The 16,888-nt window shown below is 50.4% G+C and overlaps 1 protein-coding gene across 1 annotated transcript; it reads left to right on the forward strand.

The window, feature by feature from the left end:
- The first annotated feature begins 8,779 nt into the window (after positions 1–8,779).
- Positions 8,780–15,620, forward strand: LOC124096755 (gastricsin-like). Its single transcript, XM_046450754.1, has 9 exons — positions 8,780–8,844; positions 9,917–10,067; positions 10,403–10,520; positions 11,431–11,549; positions 11,891–12,090; positions 13,106–13,228; positions 13,843–13,990; positions 14,738–14,836; positions 15,468–15,620. Exons 1-9 carry the CDS (start codon positions 8,780–8,782, stop codon positions 15,618–15,620), a joined length of 1,176 nt encoding a protein of 391 aa, XP_046306710.1.
- Positions 15,621–16,888: the final 1,268 nt, after the last annotated feature.

The following is a 16,888-nucleotide window of genomic DNA, read 5'->3' on the forward strand; positions in this document are numbered from 1 at the left end:
GTTCTATTTTTTGACTATAGAGTTTTTAAGCATTGCAATGGAGATTTCACCTGTAAAAAGTTATAAGGCCTTTACTATAATGTTATGTGTTGTATGTATTATATTATGTGTGCACACTTGTGTTTTGTGTTATATGTTTGAATGTATGTATGTCCATATATCATATATGATGAGCGCTCATGATAAAATGGATCCAAATATTTTTTTTTCACGTGATTTATATGGTTTAATTTAAATTGGGTAAACAACTGTTGAGGATTGTTTTAATATGTAAACAAAAAAGAAGGTTAACAGATCTGTTTGTTTACTTTCACCTTTCCTTTTCATTATATTTAATAATTCTCTTAAAGATAATGTAAATTGTTAAGAAAATTGTTTTCTTTTAGTGCCTTCTGTAATGTTACTTAATTTTTTCTTTAGCCATTATTGCCAGAATTCCTATCTTCATCCCAGTGCTGGTGAAGTCAAAGATAAAACCAATCTACAGCTTCTACAATAGCCATCACTGAACTGCTTGCAGAACTTGCCTGGACACATTGTGAGCTCACCTGTATGCATTGTGAACTATCTGTTGGTGCAGCGACTTGTGGTAGTGTTGGGGTATTTTTGCTGATGATGTCACCGGTGGTACAATTTTTCAAAGGAGCCCTCAATTGGCTTAATGTCATGGCATTTTGCATCCTCCTCTAATAGTGATGGTCTAAAATTTGGGGGCCAACAGAGGTGAGGCAAAGAACCTCACCCCCCCACTGGTGCAAAGGCCTATCCACAAGTATGGCTGTATGCTGGACCGGTAGTCAGTGACGGGTATGATCCAATTGCAGTGGTACCAACCTAAGACAGGAGGCTGACGCCTAGAGGTCAGTTCATCCGATGACGGGTAAGGACCATATGTTGAATTGGACTGCCTAACAGACACGGTCCCTAAGCCACATGCTTGTTGTTTAAACAGAGAGGGGGAGATGTTGAGAGCCACAGCCGAAGGGGCCCCAGCAAACTTCCAGCTGCCAGCAAACTTCCAGCTGCCGGCTGATGATTGGCTCACAGCGGCCCCAGCAACATCTAGCTGATTGGCTCCTCTGCGGTGATGCTCATTGGACTGTTTCCCTGACCTTTCAGACCACGGAGCTGCTCATTGGGGGACTTTTTTGGCTCCACCCACGTGACCCAGCCAATCGGCCTCAAGAGCAGGAGGATTGTGGGAGGTGAGAGAAGCTTGTGGGGGAGAGAGAGGCTTGTGGAAAGCCGGTGGTGGCAGTTGAGGCTCTGAGGGTTTTTCCTGAGAGGCTGTTTTGTTTGGCGTGTGTGGTTCTAAAAATAAAGTTAGTTTCTTTTGACAAGTGGCTCCTGATTGTGCCCAGCCAGACTGCGGCAGTGGAGCACACCTGTAATCCTAGAAATTTGGGACACTGAGGCAGGAGGATTGACAGATCCAGGCACAGCAACTTAGCAAGCCCCTCAGAAACCCAGCAAGACCCTGTCTCAGAGTCAATAGTAAAAAGGACTGGGGGTGTAATTAAGTAGTAAAGCACCACAGGGTTCAATCCTGGGACACACACACACACACACACACACACACCAAAAAGAAGAAAAGGAACCAGAATGAATAGTCTCAGTCTCACCTAAGTCCTTTAGCCTTTGCCTCCCCTGCCCCAGCCCCTGCCCAATCTGAAGACCCAGACTCAGCTGACAGCCAGGTCTGCGGACAGGTACGGCCGTGGGCAGGGCCTCACTGGGTTGGACAGCAGTGCTGCAGGCACAGACAGTTATCCCTTTTGACACACAAGCACACACAGGGTGGGAAAGGGCAAGAGGCCGTCAAGGTCAAAGAAGCCTCAAGTGGTGGAGATGGGTCTTCTAAGTCAAGTTCGTCCCATGTCACACTCAAGTCCTTCCATATGTGCTGAGAGGGCTCAGCAAAGAGAAGTAGGTTCCATGTGTCATCAGAAATCAGTCTGTGTGGACATCTCTGACACTGTCCAGGAACACCCTTCATTCTTCTAGGACATATTTCTTTGAGTACTTTTGTCCATACACTTTAAATGCTCCCTGAGGGAGCCACCAAGTTCTTGCCTGATTGTACCTGCTGCCCATGACTGATGGGCCAAGACTGGGTGCCTCCAAGAGAAGTCCATCTGATATATATATATATATATATATATATATATATATATATTTATTTATTTTAATGGCAGTAAGGATTTAACACAGTGATGCTCTACCACTTCGTTACATCCACAGGACTTTTAGTTTATTTTTTTGAGATTATCTCATTTAATTGCTGAGGCTGACCTGGAACTTGTCATCTCCAGCCTCAGCCTCCTGATCTGCTGGATACACGTATGTGCTGCTCCATCTAAGTCAGAGAAATTTCTGAAGAATTTTGATTTCATTCTTTTCTCTGGAAACAAGAAACTCAGTTGTTATTGTTTAGTTCCATAGAAAAAGCCAGGAATGAGAACCAGAGAAAACATCTAGGGAGCATGCGAGATACTAGTCCATCTTCAGTTTTCACCCCCATCTACTCTTCCTGGGGCAGGGGCTGGAGCTGGGTTCATGGGCCTCCATCCACCTAGTGTACCCCCTTTCCACAAAGCCAGAAATTCATGCAAGGTGATGTTAATCAATAGAGCAGAGGAAAACAACCAGTCTTTCTATTACTTAGTTATAGACACAGAGATTTATTTTCAGATGTTTGAGGTGCACATAAATCAGATTCCTCTATGATGGGTAGGGTTCATGCCTATAATCCCAGCAGCTCGGGAGGCTGAGGCAGGAGGATTACAAGGTCAAAAGCCAGCCTCAGCAATGGGGAGGAGCTAAGTAACTCAGTGAGACCCTGTCTCTAAATAACATACAAAATAGGGCTGGGGATGTGGGCCAGTGGGAGAGTGCCCTGAGTTCAATCCCCTGTATCTAAAATCAAAACAAAAAACAGACTCCTCTATAGAAGGAGACAAGTCAGCCTTTCTGTGGGACTGTCAAGATGGTTGCATGATTCATTAAATACAAAGCACCCTGCCCGGCCTGCCCTCTGGGATGGGGTGTTTTCCAGGAGGGTAGGAGCCCATCTAAAACCTCAGGTCCAGTTCTTGCTTACAGTAGAAATCTCATCAGTGCAGAAGGAATGATGGAGATAGAAAATCACCACTAGGCAAACACCTTTGTAATGACTGTATTAGGCAAAACCGATATCAGCTATTATACCCAGAGCAGGAGAATGAGGAGAAGCAGGAGGTTGGCACAGTCTCCACTCATCTCCCCAGAAGACTCTTATTAATTACTAAGCACAACAGTAAGTTGGCAGGCAAGAGACCTGCCAGAACCCACCTTAACCAAGGGACGGAGTCTAAGTGGGCAGGAACAGGACACCTGGACATCACACTATCCAGACAGGGCGCCCCGAGAGGGCTCATCCCCTCTGCAGCATTCTCAAAACACCACCCTCCACCTCACCATGAGAAAACACCAGCATCACCTACAGCCAGGGGCACTCTACAAAGGGACTGGTCAGGACAACAAAAAGTCACAAGGTCAAAAGGGACAGAAAACCAAGGAGCTGGCACAGATGGAAGGAGAATGAAATGATCACCAAGAGCAATGTGGGAACCTAGACGGGATCCTGGACCAGAAAAGGAGCATTTGTGGCACAAATGGTGACATTTAGATTAGGTCTGTAGAGATCTTGATAGCATTATATCAGGGTAAATTCCTGAAGTGACCAGGGTAGGATGCTTTTTGTGTGAGTTAACATTAGGGGGTCCTGCATGAAAATTAGGAGGGACCACTCCTCACTATGTTCAGAACTCTCTGTGACTCTAGACTTATGTCAACATTTAACAGTGTATACCCTTGAGCTTGAGAAAAACAAACATCAGTTCCAGTATGTCCCCAGTGGGTTTGGTTGGAGTAATGATGAAAATATAAAACACACACCAACACTTAAGCAAAATCCAAAAGCCTGAGAAAATAGCTGAAACCTTAACTAAAAATGCACATAGATAACTGAGAAAGACTTAAGGTTATAGAGTAATTGTCCCCAGAGCTGAGTGGACAGTATCAGGGTTAGAATGCACAGGGAAACTGAGAATCCAGGCCCAAACTCAAGCCTACTGCAAGAGAGCCCTCTACCAGTACTGCTTAAGAAGTACCCGTTTGGCTGGGCATGGCGGCATACACCTGTAATCCCAGCGACTTGGGAGGCTGAGGCAGGAGTGTTCAGAATTCGAAGTCAGTTTCAGCAACTTAGCATATCCCTGAGAAAATTAGGGAGATCCTGTCTCAAAAAAACACATAAAAAGTGCTGAGATGTGTCTCAGTGGTTAAGTGCTCCTGGATCCATCCTTAGTACTAAAAAAAAAAAAAAAAAAGTGCCCTTTCAGCCTCTGCTGGGATGTCTCTGTCATGGGGAGCTCAGCACTTCACTCCTTTGATGAGTGTCGGGGGGTGAGCCCAGGTGTTGCTGACAGCAGCGAGAACTGGATACAACCCATTGCCTAGGGCCAGCAGGAGAGAGCGCCAGGTAACCTCTGCAAGTGTTAAGTGATAAGGAAGTGGCATATCTTAATGCATGGAAAGGTGCACATGCCACAGTCCTGTGTGATAAGAGCAGAGCGAGTTGTGTTTACACACTGACCTCAGTGAGATTCAAGTCTAAGTGTGCACAATAAGGTCTGCAAGATAATGAAGGAAGGAGCAAGCAGCTGCACTTTGAAGAGTCCTTACTATTTTAAAAACTTTATTTATTTATTTTTTGGGGAGGTGCTGGAGGTGGAACCCATGGCATCAAGCATGCTATGCCTGTGCTCTCAAATGGAGCTACATCCAGCCCTAACCCTGCCTTGATATATAATTAATATATATATATGATCTAAATGAAATTTAGCATCAATAATATTTTTAAATCCTCCATGAAAAGATTTGGGTATTGTCATTTCATGAAGGATTCAAAGACCATGAGGGAACACCAGATGGGGAAAGATTCTAAGACTTGCTTATAGAAGAATGAAATTATGGCATTTGTGGGTAAATGGAACTGGAGAATATCATGCTAAGCCAAATAAGCCAATCTCATAGAACCAAAGGCCGAATATTTTCCCTGATATGCGGAAGCTAATTCACAGTGGGGTGGGGGAGCATAGAGGTATTTGGACTAGAAAGAGAGGAGTGAAGGGAGGGGAGCAGGCAGGGGTAGAAATGATAGTAGAATGGATTGGACTTTATTACCAAATGTATGTAGATGGTTCACATGACCTGTGTACGTCATGTACAAACAGATGAATGAGAAGTTATATTCCATTTATATATGTTGTGTCAAAATTCATTTTACTGTCGTGTGTAACAATTAGAATGAATTAAAAATATTCTAGGGCTGGGGCTGTATCTCAGTGGCAGAGGGCTTGCCTAGTATATGTGAGGCACTGGGTTCAATTCTAACCATTGCATAAACAAAACTAAACCAAGAAGGGCATGCTGTCCACCTACAATGATAAAAAAAATAAATAAAAATAAAAATAAAAAAGACTCTAAGGCTTGGTCTGAACAATGGGGTTAGAGCAACACAATTGATTAGTGATGTCTGGCTTGGGTGAACGATGGGTAGTGATAGCTTCCATGCTATGTATGTTACTCTTTAAGAGAGACTCTCATCTCTCAGTGTCATTTTAAAAGATGTCTTTGAGCTGGTAAAGGGGTCATAGCAGGAAAAAGGCCTCTTTGAGGCACATGTTGTAGGATTGGGGGCAAGAGAAATGGATATCAGCTTTTATGAAGTAGACACCACGGGGAAGACAATCAACATTCTCCGCTTTTGGGGGGTCAATGTAGGGGTAGGTGGGCACATGGGGAAGGCTTGGATCTTGAAAGGTGAAGCAAGTTTTCATGTGGGTGCATTTGGGAAGGGTCTTTCATATGGAGGACAGAGCATGGAGGCAAGAAAATACCACCCCTTCTTGTGAGAAAGGAGTGTGCACAGTGGAAGAAGAGCTTGGACACTTGGCAGGAAATGGAGAGCATCTTGCATGGTTGAGTGTCAAGCTTGGATTTCATTTAGTTAGCCACAGGGGACTATAACTTTGTGTGTGTGTGTGTGTGTGTGTGTGTGTGGATTGAATGCATGGTGATTTGCCAATGAGCAACATCCCCTGAGCTTTTTAAATATTATTATTTGATATTTATTTTGAAAGTGGCTGTCACTAGTTGCATAAGGCTTTATTACATTGGTGAGTCTGGCCACAAAATTGCAATCCTCCTACCTCAGTCTCCTGAGATGCTAGGATTACAGCCATGTGACACTGCACACAGCTTATGACAAACTTTGAGGCAGGTGAGGCAGAAAGGAAATGAGAAATGGGCATGCAGAAGAATTGCCTCTTTCCTGGACACCAGCAGCCTGTGGCCCTGAGATCCCTCTGTGTCAAGGTCTCCCAGGAGAGCAGTTTGGGTTATTAGGAGGAAGTGTGTACCCTGGGATAATGGGGTTTGGGGTGTAGCAGAGCTTCAATGAGAACAAGTCCCTGGGCTCCATCAACTCTACTGATTTCCTAATCCCAGAGCTGGACACGGAGATGTGGAAGGCCCAGTCTCTGCACTTGGGTGCATTTGGTCCATGGAGAGGAGGCCCACGGCTAGACACTGGAGACCCAGCACCATGTTGCTGCTGTGTGGTGTCTTGGTGAGAAGATGATATTGGTTGGAAGCCAGCAGGTCAGGCCTCCTTGGGCTTCTGTGTGGGGTCAGAGGTGGCCCAGGAGGACTTCTCAGGTGCCTTCAAACACTGCAGATTCCAGTCATGTCAAGAGTGAGTCTTCTCTGTATGGAGGGTGGGTCGTGGGACAGGACAGGGGAGAGGAGGAAGTAGGCCACCTGGGTCTCCCATTAGGCTGACAGGAAGGAGCAGGGGGTAGGAGGGACTGCAGATCCTCAGGTCCTGGCTGCTGAGCAGGATGCCTATCCTGATGCTGAAGCCAGAAACACTCAGAAGGGATGTGGTGTGACTAGGCCTGGGGAAGGCTAGCCTGACAACTGTCAGACCCCTGGTTTCCTACCACAGGAGGAAGGGTCCCTGGAACCCCAGGCTGGGCTATAGTAGGCCTCCCGAGGTCAGAGCATTCCATGGAATTAGCAGGAATCCAAGGATCCTATGACTCTTTTTCCTTCTCTTCCGGATATGGGGATGCCCAGCTCAGGGGAAATGCTCCCTGCCTTGCCTTCCTCTCCAGAGTCCCACATAGCTCTGGGGACTGCAGGGAGGAAGGGACCTGAGTTGGCATTGACAACCATCAGGCAGGGACCTCTCTTTCTGGGAGAGCTGGGCACACTCTAGTTCCTTCCCTGCCTCCCCCATCATGAGGCCTGTGGGGGATGCCTAGGTCTGGATAGGCAGTGGGCGGTGGTGGCCATAGTGGAAAATCCCCTGCTGGCCAGATGCTGGTCTTTGGTTGGCAGGTGTGGCCCTGGCCTTCTGCCTGGGGCCCAAAGCTGTGACCAATCTCTTTGGAGCCCTGAGTGCTGGGTACAAAGTGGAGAAAGGGTGCTGGCATGGGGACTTTTTCCTGGCAGTCCAGTTTCAGGTCAGCTCAGCCTTGGGAAGATTGTAGATGGGAAGAGGGGGAGGTGGCATTGAGGGGTAGGGGAGGTGGGGGGATGGGTGTGTGTGGGGCCCAGATGATGGTGAGAGGGACATGAAAAAGCAGACCTGGGCCAGAGAGGGGCAGACCAGAGCTTGGTGAAGGGCACTGGGGGACACAGAGGCCTCCCAGGAGAACTAGGGCAGGGCAGAGTTGCAGGGGGTGTAGGGAGAGACAGTGAAGAAGGGGACAAGGACAGGGTGGCCCTCTGCTTGTGCCCTGTTCCCGGCTCCTCTCCATTCTGTTGCCCGAGGCATGGCCAATGCCCAGATGGTGTACCCTGTGAGTGTGACCTGGGCATGTGCTGAGGGTTTCTCCAAGTCCCCTGATGGATCTGGAGAACCTCAGAAGAAACCCCCAGTCAATGACTTCTGCCACTGGTCTCCAGCCGCATCCCCAGCATCAGAATTGCCTTGTTAGCAACATGTCCTCCTCACTATACTACCTACTCATCCGGGACCCCCACACATACCCCAATTCCATCCCAAGGATTTGGGGTGCTGGGAGCCAGTACTTGAGCCAGACCACCAGGGGCATACTTAAGAACACAGTTCTCAATGATGTCACCCCTACTGGGGGACGTTAGTTAACCCCTAGACACATTTCTGATTGTTACAGCTCAGGGACTGCTCCTGGAACCTCGTGGGCAGCCACTAGGATGGTGTGAACCTGCCTATAGCACACAGGAGAGTGCCCATGACAAAGATCCTGTGATGCCCAATGTTAAGACTTGCTGGCCAAGAAACCTGCTGAGGATCCTATGCCCCTCTCTCTGTCTCTGCCTCGTAGGCCTCTCCCCAAAATGCAGACACAAACCACTGGATCCTGGAGGAGGAGCAGCTCTGCCCCTCCATCTTATGGCTGCTTTGTTTGGTCTTATCGCCCGTACCTCCTGGCCTCTGCTGTTGGATTCAAAAGTCAACAAGTTGAAAAGTCAGCTGTGGCCATGGTCCAGGGGGAAAAACATAGAGAAACAATGGCTACCTGGTGTGCAGGGGACACCCTGGTTAGGGTCATGCTTGCCCAGGGCACGGAGGGAGGGACTCGGCCACATCCAGGGGGTATAAAGAGGGAGTGCTGAAGTCTTCACTCCAGTGCGACTGTGGATCTCAGAGTGGCGCTTGCTCTGTGACCAGCTGGGAATCGGCATCATGAAGTGGATGGTGGTGGCCTTGGTCTGCCTCCTGGCCTTTGAGGCATCGACTACACTTGTCAGGTGAGTGTGGATCTGACTGTGGGTGCAGGGAACCTCAGGAAGCCTGCAGCCCTGTATGGAGCAGCTAGTCAGGGGGCAGCAGCTGTGTCTGAGCAGGATTCCCTGTTGGGCCAGGGAAGGCTGCCCTTGCTGGAGCCTCCCAGACTGAGGGGAGAAGATGGTCCTGAAGCAGAGAGTAGGGTGACTATGCCCACCCCGGCCTTTACAAGAAGGGTGTGGTTTCTTCCTACAGAGAATAACAGTCCTTTCTAGAGGAGACAGATAATCTCTCCAAAAATTTCCTGAGACCCCAAATTGGTTGGAAGAAGCCAAAGTCATTTTAGCAAAAACACTAATTCCTGTAAATCACTATAACATGAGGTGTTGAAAATTCAGGATGGAGCAGGTGATCTGGTTCAGGAGACCATAGGGCTCCCTGCTTGGCACCCTGCCTGCTGTGCCACCTGGGAAGAGTGCCGAGGGCCTTTCCTGTGTGCAGTTTTATAGCCACACATTCAATCAGCTGCAGATTAAACATATTAGAGGATTGTTGCTGCTCCCCTACTCCATGGTGTATCTCATAGGCAGTACCAGGTATCAGAGTGCACCACAGGAAGGGACGCCCTTTGGTGTGAGTTTTGCTATCTCTGAGAACTATTTTATTTTATTTCTACGTTTTCATGTTGCTGGTGACTGCACCCAGGTCAGGCACATGCTCAGCAAATGTTCTCCCACTGAGTCACATCCCAGACCTGAACCTTAAACAACAAAAGAACAAATATCAGCAGACATCCTCTGGAAGGTGTAAAGTCCCAGCGTCCCAAGTCCCTCTCCCCTTCATGGGAAGTATTTTCAGGGTCTCTGAGAGCAGAGGCCAGGGCAGGAGCAGGACCCCTATGAGGGGCTGAGGGCAGGCATGAGGGAAGTTCATTGTTTCCTGAGTCTTGGAGAAGTGCTGAGTGAGGTTGAAAGAAGTGGAGAAGGAAAGAAAGAAGAGAAAGAGGGAAAGAGGCAAGGGAGAACATCAGGGAGGGAAGAAATGAGAAGGTAGAGGCAGGAGGGGGGCCCTGCCCTGACACCCAGCCTCCCCTAGGGTCCCCCTGAGGAAAATGAAGACTATGCGTCAGACCATGAAAGAAAAGGGTTTGCTGGGGGACTTCCTGAAGACCCACAAGTACGACCTCGCTCAGAAGTACCGCTTCAGCGACTTCAGCGTGCTCTATGAGCCCATTACCTACATGGATGTGAGTCCTAGTCTCTAGGTGTCCCTGTCCCTGCCAAAGCTGGGGACTCCCTGGGCTCCCACCCCGAGGCTGCTCCCTTCTCCCAGTCCTGCCAGCCTGGGCCACCCTGCTGCGAGTGGCCCAATGGGCAGAGCATGGGGAGGGCCCCAGCTGACCTGGCAGCTGAACCACAGAGACCACGTGGAAGCCCTGGGCAGGCTGGGACTGAGGCCAGTGTGTCTGGGACCCTGGCTTTTGGTGGTACTTAGGGCAGGGCTGTCCTTTCTGCTCTGCCCATGGAGAAGCCTGGCCCCTGGGTCCCCCTAATGCTCACAGCTGTCCCCATGGCTCCCCAGGCTGCCTACTTTGGTGAGATCAGCATCGGGACTCCACCCCAGAACTTCCTGGTCCTGTTTGACACTGGCTCTTCCAACCTGTGGGTGCCCTCGGTCTACTGCCAGAGCCAGGCCTGCAGTGAGTGCTGGGCTGGGCAGGGAGGGCCCCTGGGCAGGGCCGGGCACTGGCATGTCCAGGGATGCAGGCAGGGAAGGGTGCTCACTCCTGAGGAGGACCAGGGACTTGTTTAGGGTCTCAGGGCATCAAGAAGCCAGAGGGAGGAGGCTGGCCCTGCTCCAGGGTGGCCTCTTGCCTCGCCTCGTGTCAGGATGGACCCCTTCATCTCTGCCGTCCACCTCACCCCCTCCAGTTCATTCCGCTCCACCCTCTCCTGCTCACCGGGCAGTGCTGCTCCTCCCCTCAGGACGCTGTCCACTCTGTGCCTCGCCCTCCACTCTCCTATCCACTAGCTTCTCCCTGAGCGTCTCCAGGGACTGGCCACAACTATGCTGGATGTGGTCCCTGTCCTGGAGTCATTTAGGGAGACAGAGGATCTTCAGTTTCTTAATGCTGCCCTGATTCATTCCAAAACCTTTCGGTTGGACTGCGGACATCTCTGTCCACCATGGGCACACCCCATGCCACCTCCACATCCCACTATGCCCAGCTCCTGGGTGAATTGAGGTTGGGGTGAGTGGATTCCTCTCTAGGTCTCCCTCCCAATCCTCATTGGATGAGCATTTCCCACTAGGTTTCTGCCGGTTTCTGGTGTGGGGTAGAGATAGAGGTGGAGTCTAGGGCACCTGCTTACAGGGAGGTCATCATCCGGGCATCCAATTACCTGTGAAACATGGGCTTTCAGGCCAATGCCTTCCAACTAAGAGGATCCTGGGGCCAAGGCTGTCAGCCCCTGCCTTGGTGACAAGGTTGGGGTGCTGAAGGCTCTGTCTGAGAGCTTAGGCTGAGGGCCAGGCAGGAGTGCAGCCCATGAGCCTGAGAGCCAGGCAGCCCTCTGCTCACCCCTGTCCTCCATGGCTCCCTCCTGCAGCCACACACCCTCGCTTCAACCCCAGCAAGTCCTCCACCTTCTCCACCAACGGGCAGACCTTCTCCATGCAGTATGGTACCGGCAGCCTCACTGGCTTCTTTGGCTATGACACCCTGACTGTGAGTGCTCCAGCTGCCATACCCATCCTGGATGGGGGGTGTGAGAGGGTGGGGACCTAGATGTCCTTGTTCTTTCCTGTGCAGGGATGGGGCACCAGAGTGACCAGTCAGAGAGTGCCTTTTTTCAGGAGCTCAGAACTGGAGGGCAGAGGTGTGGGGATGGGAGGCTACAGTGAAGGAGGCCATTGGAAGAGAAATGGCTGTTGGGATGCCTGTGGAGAAGTGGGCAGATGGGCCAGAGGAGGAAGGATGACCATGGTGGTTCTCTGGTGGCATGGGGCAGGAGGACATAGATGCAATCAGAAGTGTCACCTCCACTCCAATGTGTCTTCCTCCCACAGGTCCAGAGCATCCAGGTCCCCAACCAGGAGTTCGGCCTGAGTGAGCAGGAGCCGGGTACCTTTTTTGTCTATATGCAGTTCGATGGCATCATGGGCCTGGCCTACCCTGCCCTGTCCGCGGGAGGGGCCACCACAGCCCTGCAGGGCATGCTGCGGGTGGACGCCCTGTCCAGCCCCATGTTCAGCGTCTACCTCAGCAAGTGAGAGACTGCCCTGCGGGTCCCTAAGTCCTGCCCTGTACCAAGCCCTGATCCCTTGGGGTGTGGAGACCTCCCAGCAGGGGGTGGCTGGGCCACACTTGTTCAGAGCCTCAGCTCCTGGGCTCTGACTCTCCTGGTCCCCTGCCCCTGCCCCAGTCGACTCTCACGACCCTTTGCCTTCCTAGGCAGGATGGTCTCTCCTTCTTCAGTCTGACCTTCTCCCGGGTGTCACTGCTCTAATTCCCCATGTCTTGGGCCTGCCTCCTGCTCTGGGCCCCGAGAGCCCACTGCCTCACCTGTGCTTCTCCCCAAGGCCTCTCTGTCCAGTGACCTGCTGCCTCTCCTCCTGCTTGTGTCCTTCTAGGTCTTGGAGTCTCCTGGTCTAGGCCCTCGACTGACTCCTCACCCACTGTCCCCCCAGCCCCCACAGCAGGCCAGGTCAGGAGGGCCCTGGGCCTGGCTTTTCTCTCTTGCTGACCAGCTTTCTTCCTCTCTACTGTCTAGAGTCAGTTCCAACTTCTTGCTGTGGCTTGGTCTCCTTATCCTGCTTTCAACACATTGGCCCTGTCACTAACCCTGGGGACTCCTTTTGGCTGTTTACACCTCCACATGAAACTCTAGGAATGACCCACTCTACTACCACTAAGGGGAATCTTCTGGAAGAAACATGGCCTGTCTTTTCCTCCCCTCCACCAAAGCCCTGTCCATGTCCACTTGCAGAGGAAAAGAAAAAGTTGGGTATCTGTGAGGCTCCTGGTGACAGGGCGCAGCAAAGGCATGAAATGAAAAGCAGAAGACAGCACAGTGTGGGTGGGGTCTACAGAGTTGGGGCTGTCCTCGACATAGGGCATTGTGGGACAGTGCCATTCAGAAGTCTCAGGGGACTCATGGACCTGTCTTCAGAAAAACCCTTTGGAAATCAGGGAAGGAGCTCTTTCCCTGTGAAGGTGACTGCTTAGTGTGGGTGCCCACTCCTTGGCCACTCCCTCACTTCCTTTGCCTGTGTGTCCTGCAGCCAAGAGGGATCTGAGGACGGAGGAGCGGTCATCTTTGGAGGTGTGGACGAGAGCCTGTACACAGGGCAGATCTCCTGGGCCCCTGTCACTCGGGAGCTCTACTGGCAGATCAGCATCCAGGAGTGAGTCTGGGTTGGGGGTCCCTGGGGACGCCCCTTCCTTGGAGCTGGCTTCTGGGCACCCGTAGCATGCACTCATCCAGGCTCCATTGAGGTGTGGTCACCGAGGACTCCTGTGGCCTGTCCTCCCTAGAGCCTCAGCTGGCCTCTGTGGGGGCATCAAGGCTGGGTCTGGAGAAAGGGGTGGGGGGCACATGTGGAATCCCAAGTATTGGAGAAGCTCCTGTCCAATCACACAGGACACCAGAGACTCAAAACTGAGGTATGTGGGACAACTAACTTGTTCCATGTATTTTTTTTTTTAATTTTTATTGTTGGTTGTTCAAAACATTACATAGTTCTTGATATATCATATTTCACACTTTGATTCAAGTGGGTTGTTCCATGTCTTTTTAAAAAACATGATGTCCCTGGTTTTCAGTGCCTCTCGAAACTTCCTTGAAGTTATTAGAAATAGACCCCTGGGCCATTTAGGTGACCCTGCATAGACCTAGTGGGAATGTGAGACAGGGTGTAGTTGCATTGGCCTCCAGTTTGCTTGCTCCCCAGTGCCGGGAAGGTCCCCCCTGGCTGCCCTGACCTGGTCGGGCTGAGGCTGCCCTCTTCTTGCTACCCAGGTTCTATGTTGGGGAAGAGGCTTCTGGCTGGTGCTCCCAGGGCTGCCAGGCCATGGTGGACACAGGAACCTCTCTGCTTGTTGTGCCCAAGAAGCATCTGAGCTCCCTTCTGCAGACCATTGGGGCCCAGGAGGATGAATATGGACAGGTGGGTGTGGCATGGATGTCCCCTGGCCAGGAGAGTCCACTCAGAACCATTTCTAGTTCCACATGGGACACCAGACTAGCATGGGCTCCATGCTTGTGCTGCCCAATGTACTGAATATGGGGTACCCAACACCAGGCCCTGGGACAGGATGAGGCTGGAGGGTGGTTATGGTGGAGCCATATGTGTGTGCTGAGGGACATGGGAAGTCACTGTCAGGCACGAATTTCTTCTGTGCTACCGTCCACTCAGGAAATCAGATTGATCGCTGGTTGGGTTTTTGAGTTAGAACAATGTAACTGGAATGTTGGGGCAACAAAGGGAGCTACAAGGGACAAACCTTCAGTCCACATCTCCCTCTCCTCCACACAGCTATGCCCCCTCGCTCCTGTGTGTCCTGCCAAATGAGATGGGTCACCTAATTAGCCTTCCCCACTAGGGGAGGGAGCCCTGGTCCACTTTTTGCACATGGCTGTGTGATTTCAAAGGACACCTGCAGGGAAAGGGCAGTGATTCAACCTCTCAGAGGGGTCATTCAGGCCAGAGGAGCATCTTTGGGTGTGGGACATTCTCAGGTCTCTCCAGATGTCACGCACTCTAGCAGTGCACGTGACACCCACTCAGTACCTACATAGCATTTGCACTGAACTGTGCCCTCTGCTCCAAAAAGAGGTCTTGGGCATCCGGGAGGTGTAGGACGTGCTCTGGGGTGGGGAATGAGGGGACCTGGAAGAACTTGTTTCTCTGCAGTTTTTCGTGAACTGTAATGACGTCCAGAACCTGCCCACCTTCACCTTCGTCATCAACGGGGTGCAGTTCCCTCTGCCGCCCTCTGCCTACATCCTCAATGTGAGTCCTGGTCCCTGAGGCTGGGCCACTGGGGTGGAGGAACAGGTGCAGCCAGAAAAGCTCCACCTGGCCCTGTGCCATTTCCCAACTCATGCCACCTGGGATTATCCCCACCAGAAGAGTGTCACCCTTGATCAATCAGTCTCTTAATCAGTGGAGAGGGGCTCTGTCTAGGGCTAGCCACTGTGTGCAGCCTGGTGCCCAGGCTTTCCACATGATTGTCACAGCATTTGATGGGGAAGATTCTCATTCTGTTTTACAAATGAAAACCTGGAGTTTCATAGAGGTTCAATAACTGATCCCACTGCACAGATGATGAGGGTGAAGGCAAAGTTTCAATCAAGTTCGTCTTCCTCCAAGCCTTAATGACCCTGAAGACCTGCTATAAATCATATGCAGGAAGGGTCTTGGGGGAAGAAGAGTTTCCCCCCATGGGGACAGGCCAAGGCAGCCTGAATTTACCGATTTGAGAACCTCTCCCAACAGCCCCTACTCTGGTGAATCAGCTGGTCTTTGAGTCCTCAGGGGCAGTTCTTTCTCTGCTCATCTTTAAAAGTGTGCCAGTGACCCAGGGCTGAGGGCTGAGTAGTGCCCAGGCCATGTGTGACAAATGCCTTTCTCTGTGGAGCAGGAGGATGGCTACTGCTCTGTGGGACTGGAATCCATCGACATGTCCTTGGAGGATGGCCAGCCCTTTTGGATTCTTGGGGACGTCTTCCTCAGGTCCTACTATTCCATCTTTGACCTGGCCAATAACAGGGTGGGCTTTGCCACTCTCGCCTAGACTTTCCCCCTGGACACCTGGGCTCCCGTCCTCCTCTTGGCCCCATGTTCCCTGGGGCTCTCTGTGTGTCCTCTCTGCATTCTGCCTTCCTCTGTGGACCTTCTCTAATAATAAATAGTTTCCCATGTTACCAACCTGTTGTTTTTGGAGCTTTCTTGTGGCGTGGTCTTGGCCTCGGGGAATGAGGAGAGTAGGAATCAGGACAAGTCTCCCTCTGGAGGACTTGTGTGGCCATGAGGTTCCCTGGTGGGTCACTGAGATGATAAGAGAAAGAGAGCCTGAGCTGAGGCTTGGGAGAGGCCCTGACCCCTCAGAGCCTGGAGTGTCTGCACAGCTTCCCTCTAGAGAGTGACCATGGTAAAGGGTCCCATCTCTAACGACCTGAGATGCTCTGTCGGTCCACTTGTCCACACCCTGGGGTACCGCCAACCCCAGGACCCACATGTATGTCCTCTCAGAGTGTGACTGGGGGCCCAATTCCCAGATCTAGATGTCTGTCCTTCAGCTCTTAATCAACATTGGCCAGAATTTTCTGAAGATTCTAGACACCTGTGTGCCCTTGCAACCTTCATGGAGTCCTAGAGGGAGGAGACTGTGCTAGAAACTACTTCTAGGAGGGCTTCTCGAGCCTCTGGGCTGAGTCAGGCAGATTGCATTTACCTGTACTCCTAAGTCCCAGGTCTTTCATTTGAAGGAGGGCTGATCCTGAGCTATGGACAGGGTCAAAAGCAGTAGAAGACAGGAAATAATTAAAATCAGAGCTGACATCAAAGAAATTGAAAAAAAAAATCAAAAACAGTTGAAGAAACAAAAAGTTGGTTCTTTGAAAAAATAAATAAAATTGATAGAACCTTAGCCAAGCTAACAAAGAGATAGAGAAAACTCAAATTAATGAATTCTTGATGATGAAAAAGAAAATATCACCATGGACACTATTGAAATACAGATGATAATCAGAAACTATTTTGAAAATTTATACTCTACTAAAATAAAAAATCATGAAGATATCAACAAATTTCTAGACATATGACTTACCCAAATCAAATCAGGAGGACATAGAACATTTAAATAAATCAACTTTAAGCAATGGAATTAAAGACACCATCAAAAGCCTACCACCAACAAAAAGCCCAGGTTTAGAAAGATTCTCAGCTGAGTTCTCCAGACCTTTAAAGAAGAACTAACACCAATCTTCCTCAAATTATTCCATAAAACATAAAAGAAGGGAACCCTTTCAAACTCATACTATCACCCTGACACCAATCCAG

The sequence above is a fragment of the Marmota monax genome, unplaced genomic scaffold (genome assembly GCF_021218885.2).
Source record: "Marmota monax isolate L192 unplaced genomic scaffold, Marmota_monax_Labrador192_F-V1.1 WCK01_AAM20220418_F8-fsc00127, whole genome shotgun sequence".
NCBI lineage: Eukaryota > Metazoa > Chordata > Mammalia > Rodentia > Sciuridae > Marmota > Marmota monax.

Bases quoted from the DNA above. Each gene is read 5' to 3' on its own strand.
- LOC124096755 (XM_046450754.1), top strand. From the start codon at position 8,780: ATGAAGTGGATGGTGGTGGCCTTGGTCTGCCTCCTGGCCTTTGAGGCA. The intron at 8,845-9,916 runs GTGAGTGTGGAT...AGCCTCCCCTAG, and splicing joins GCATCGACTACACTTGTCAG to GGTCCCCCTGAGGAAAATGA. The intron at 12,091-13,105 runs GTGAGAGACTGC...TGTGTCCTGCAG, and splicing joins TTCAGCGTCTACCTCAGCAA to CCAAGAGGGATCTGAGGACG.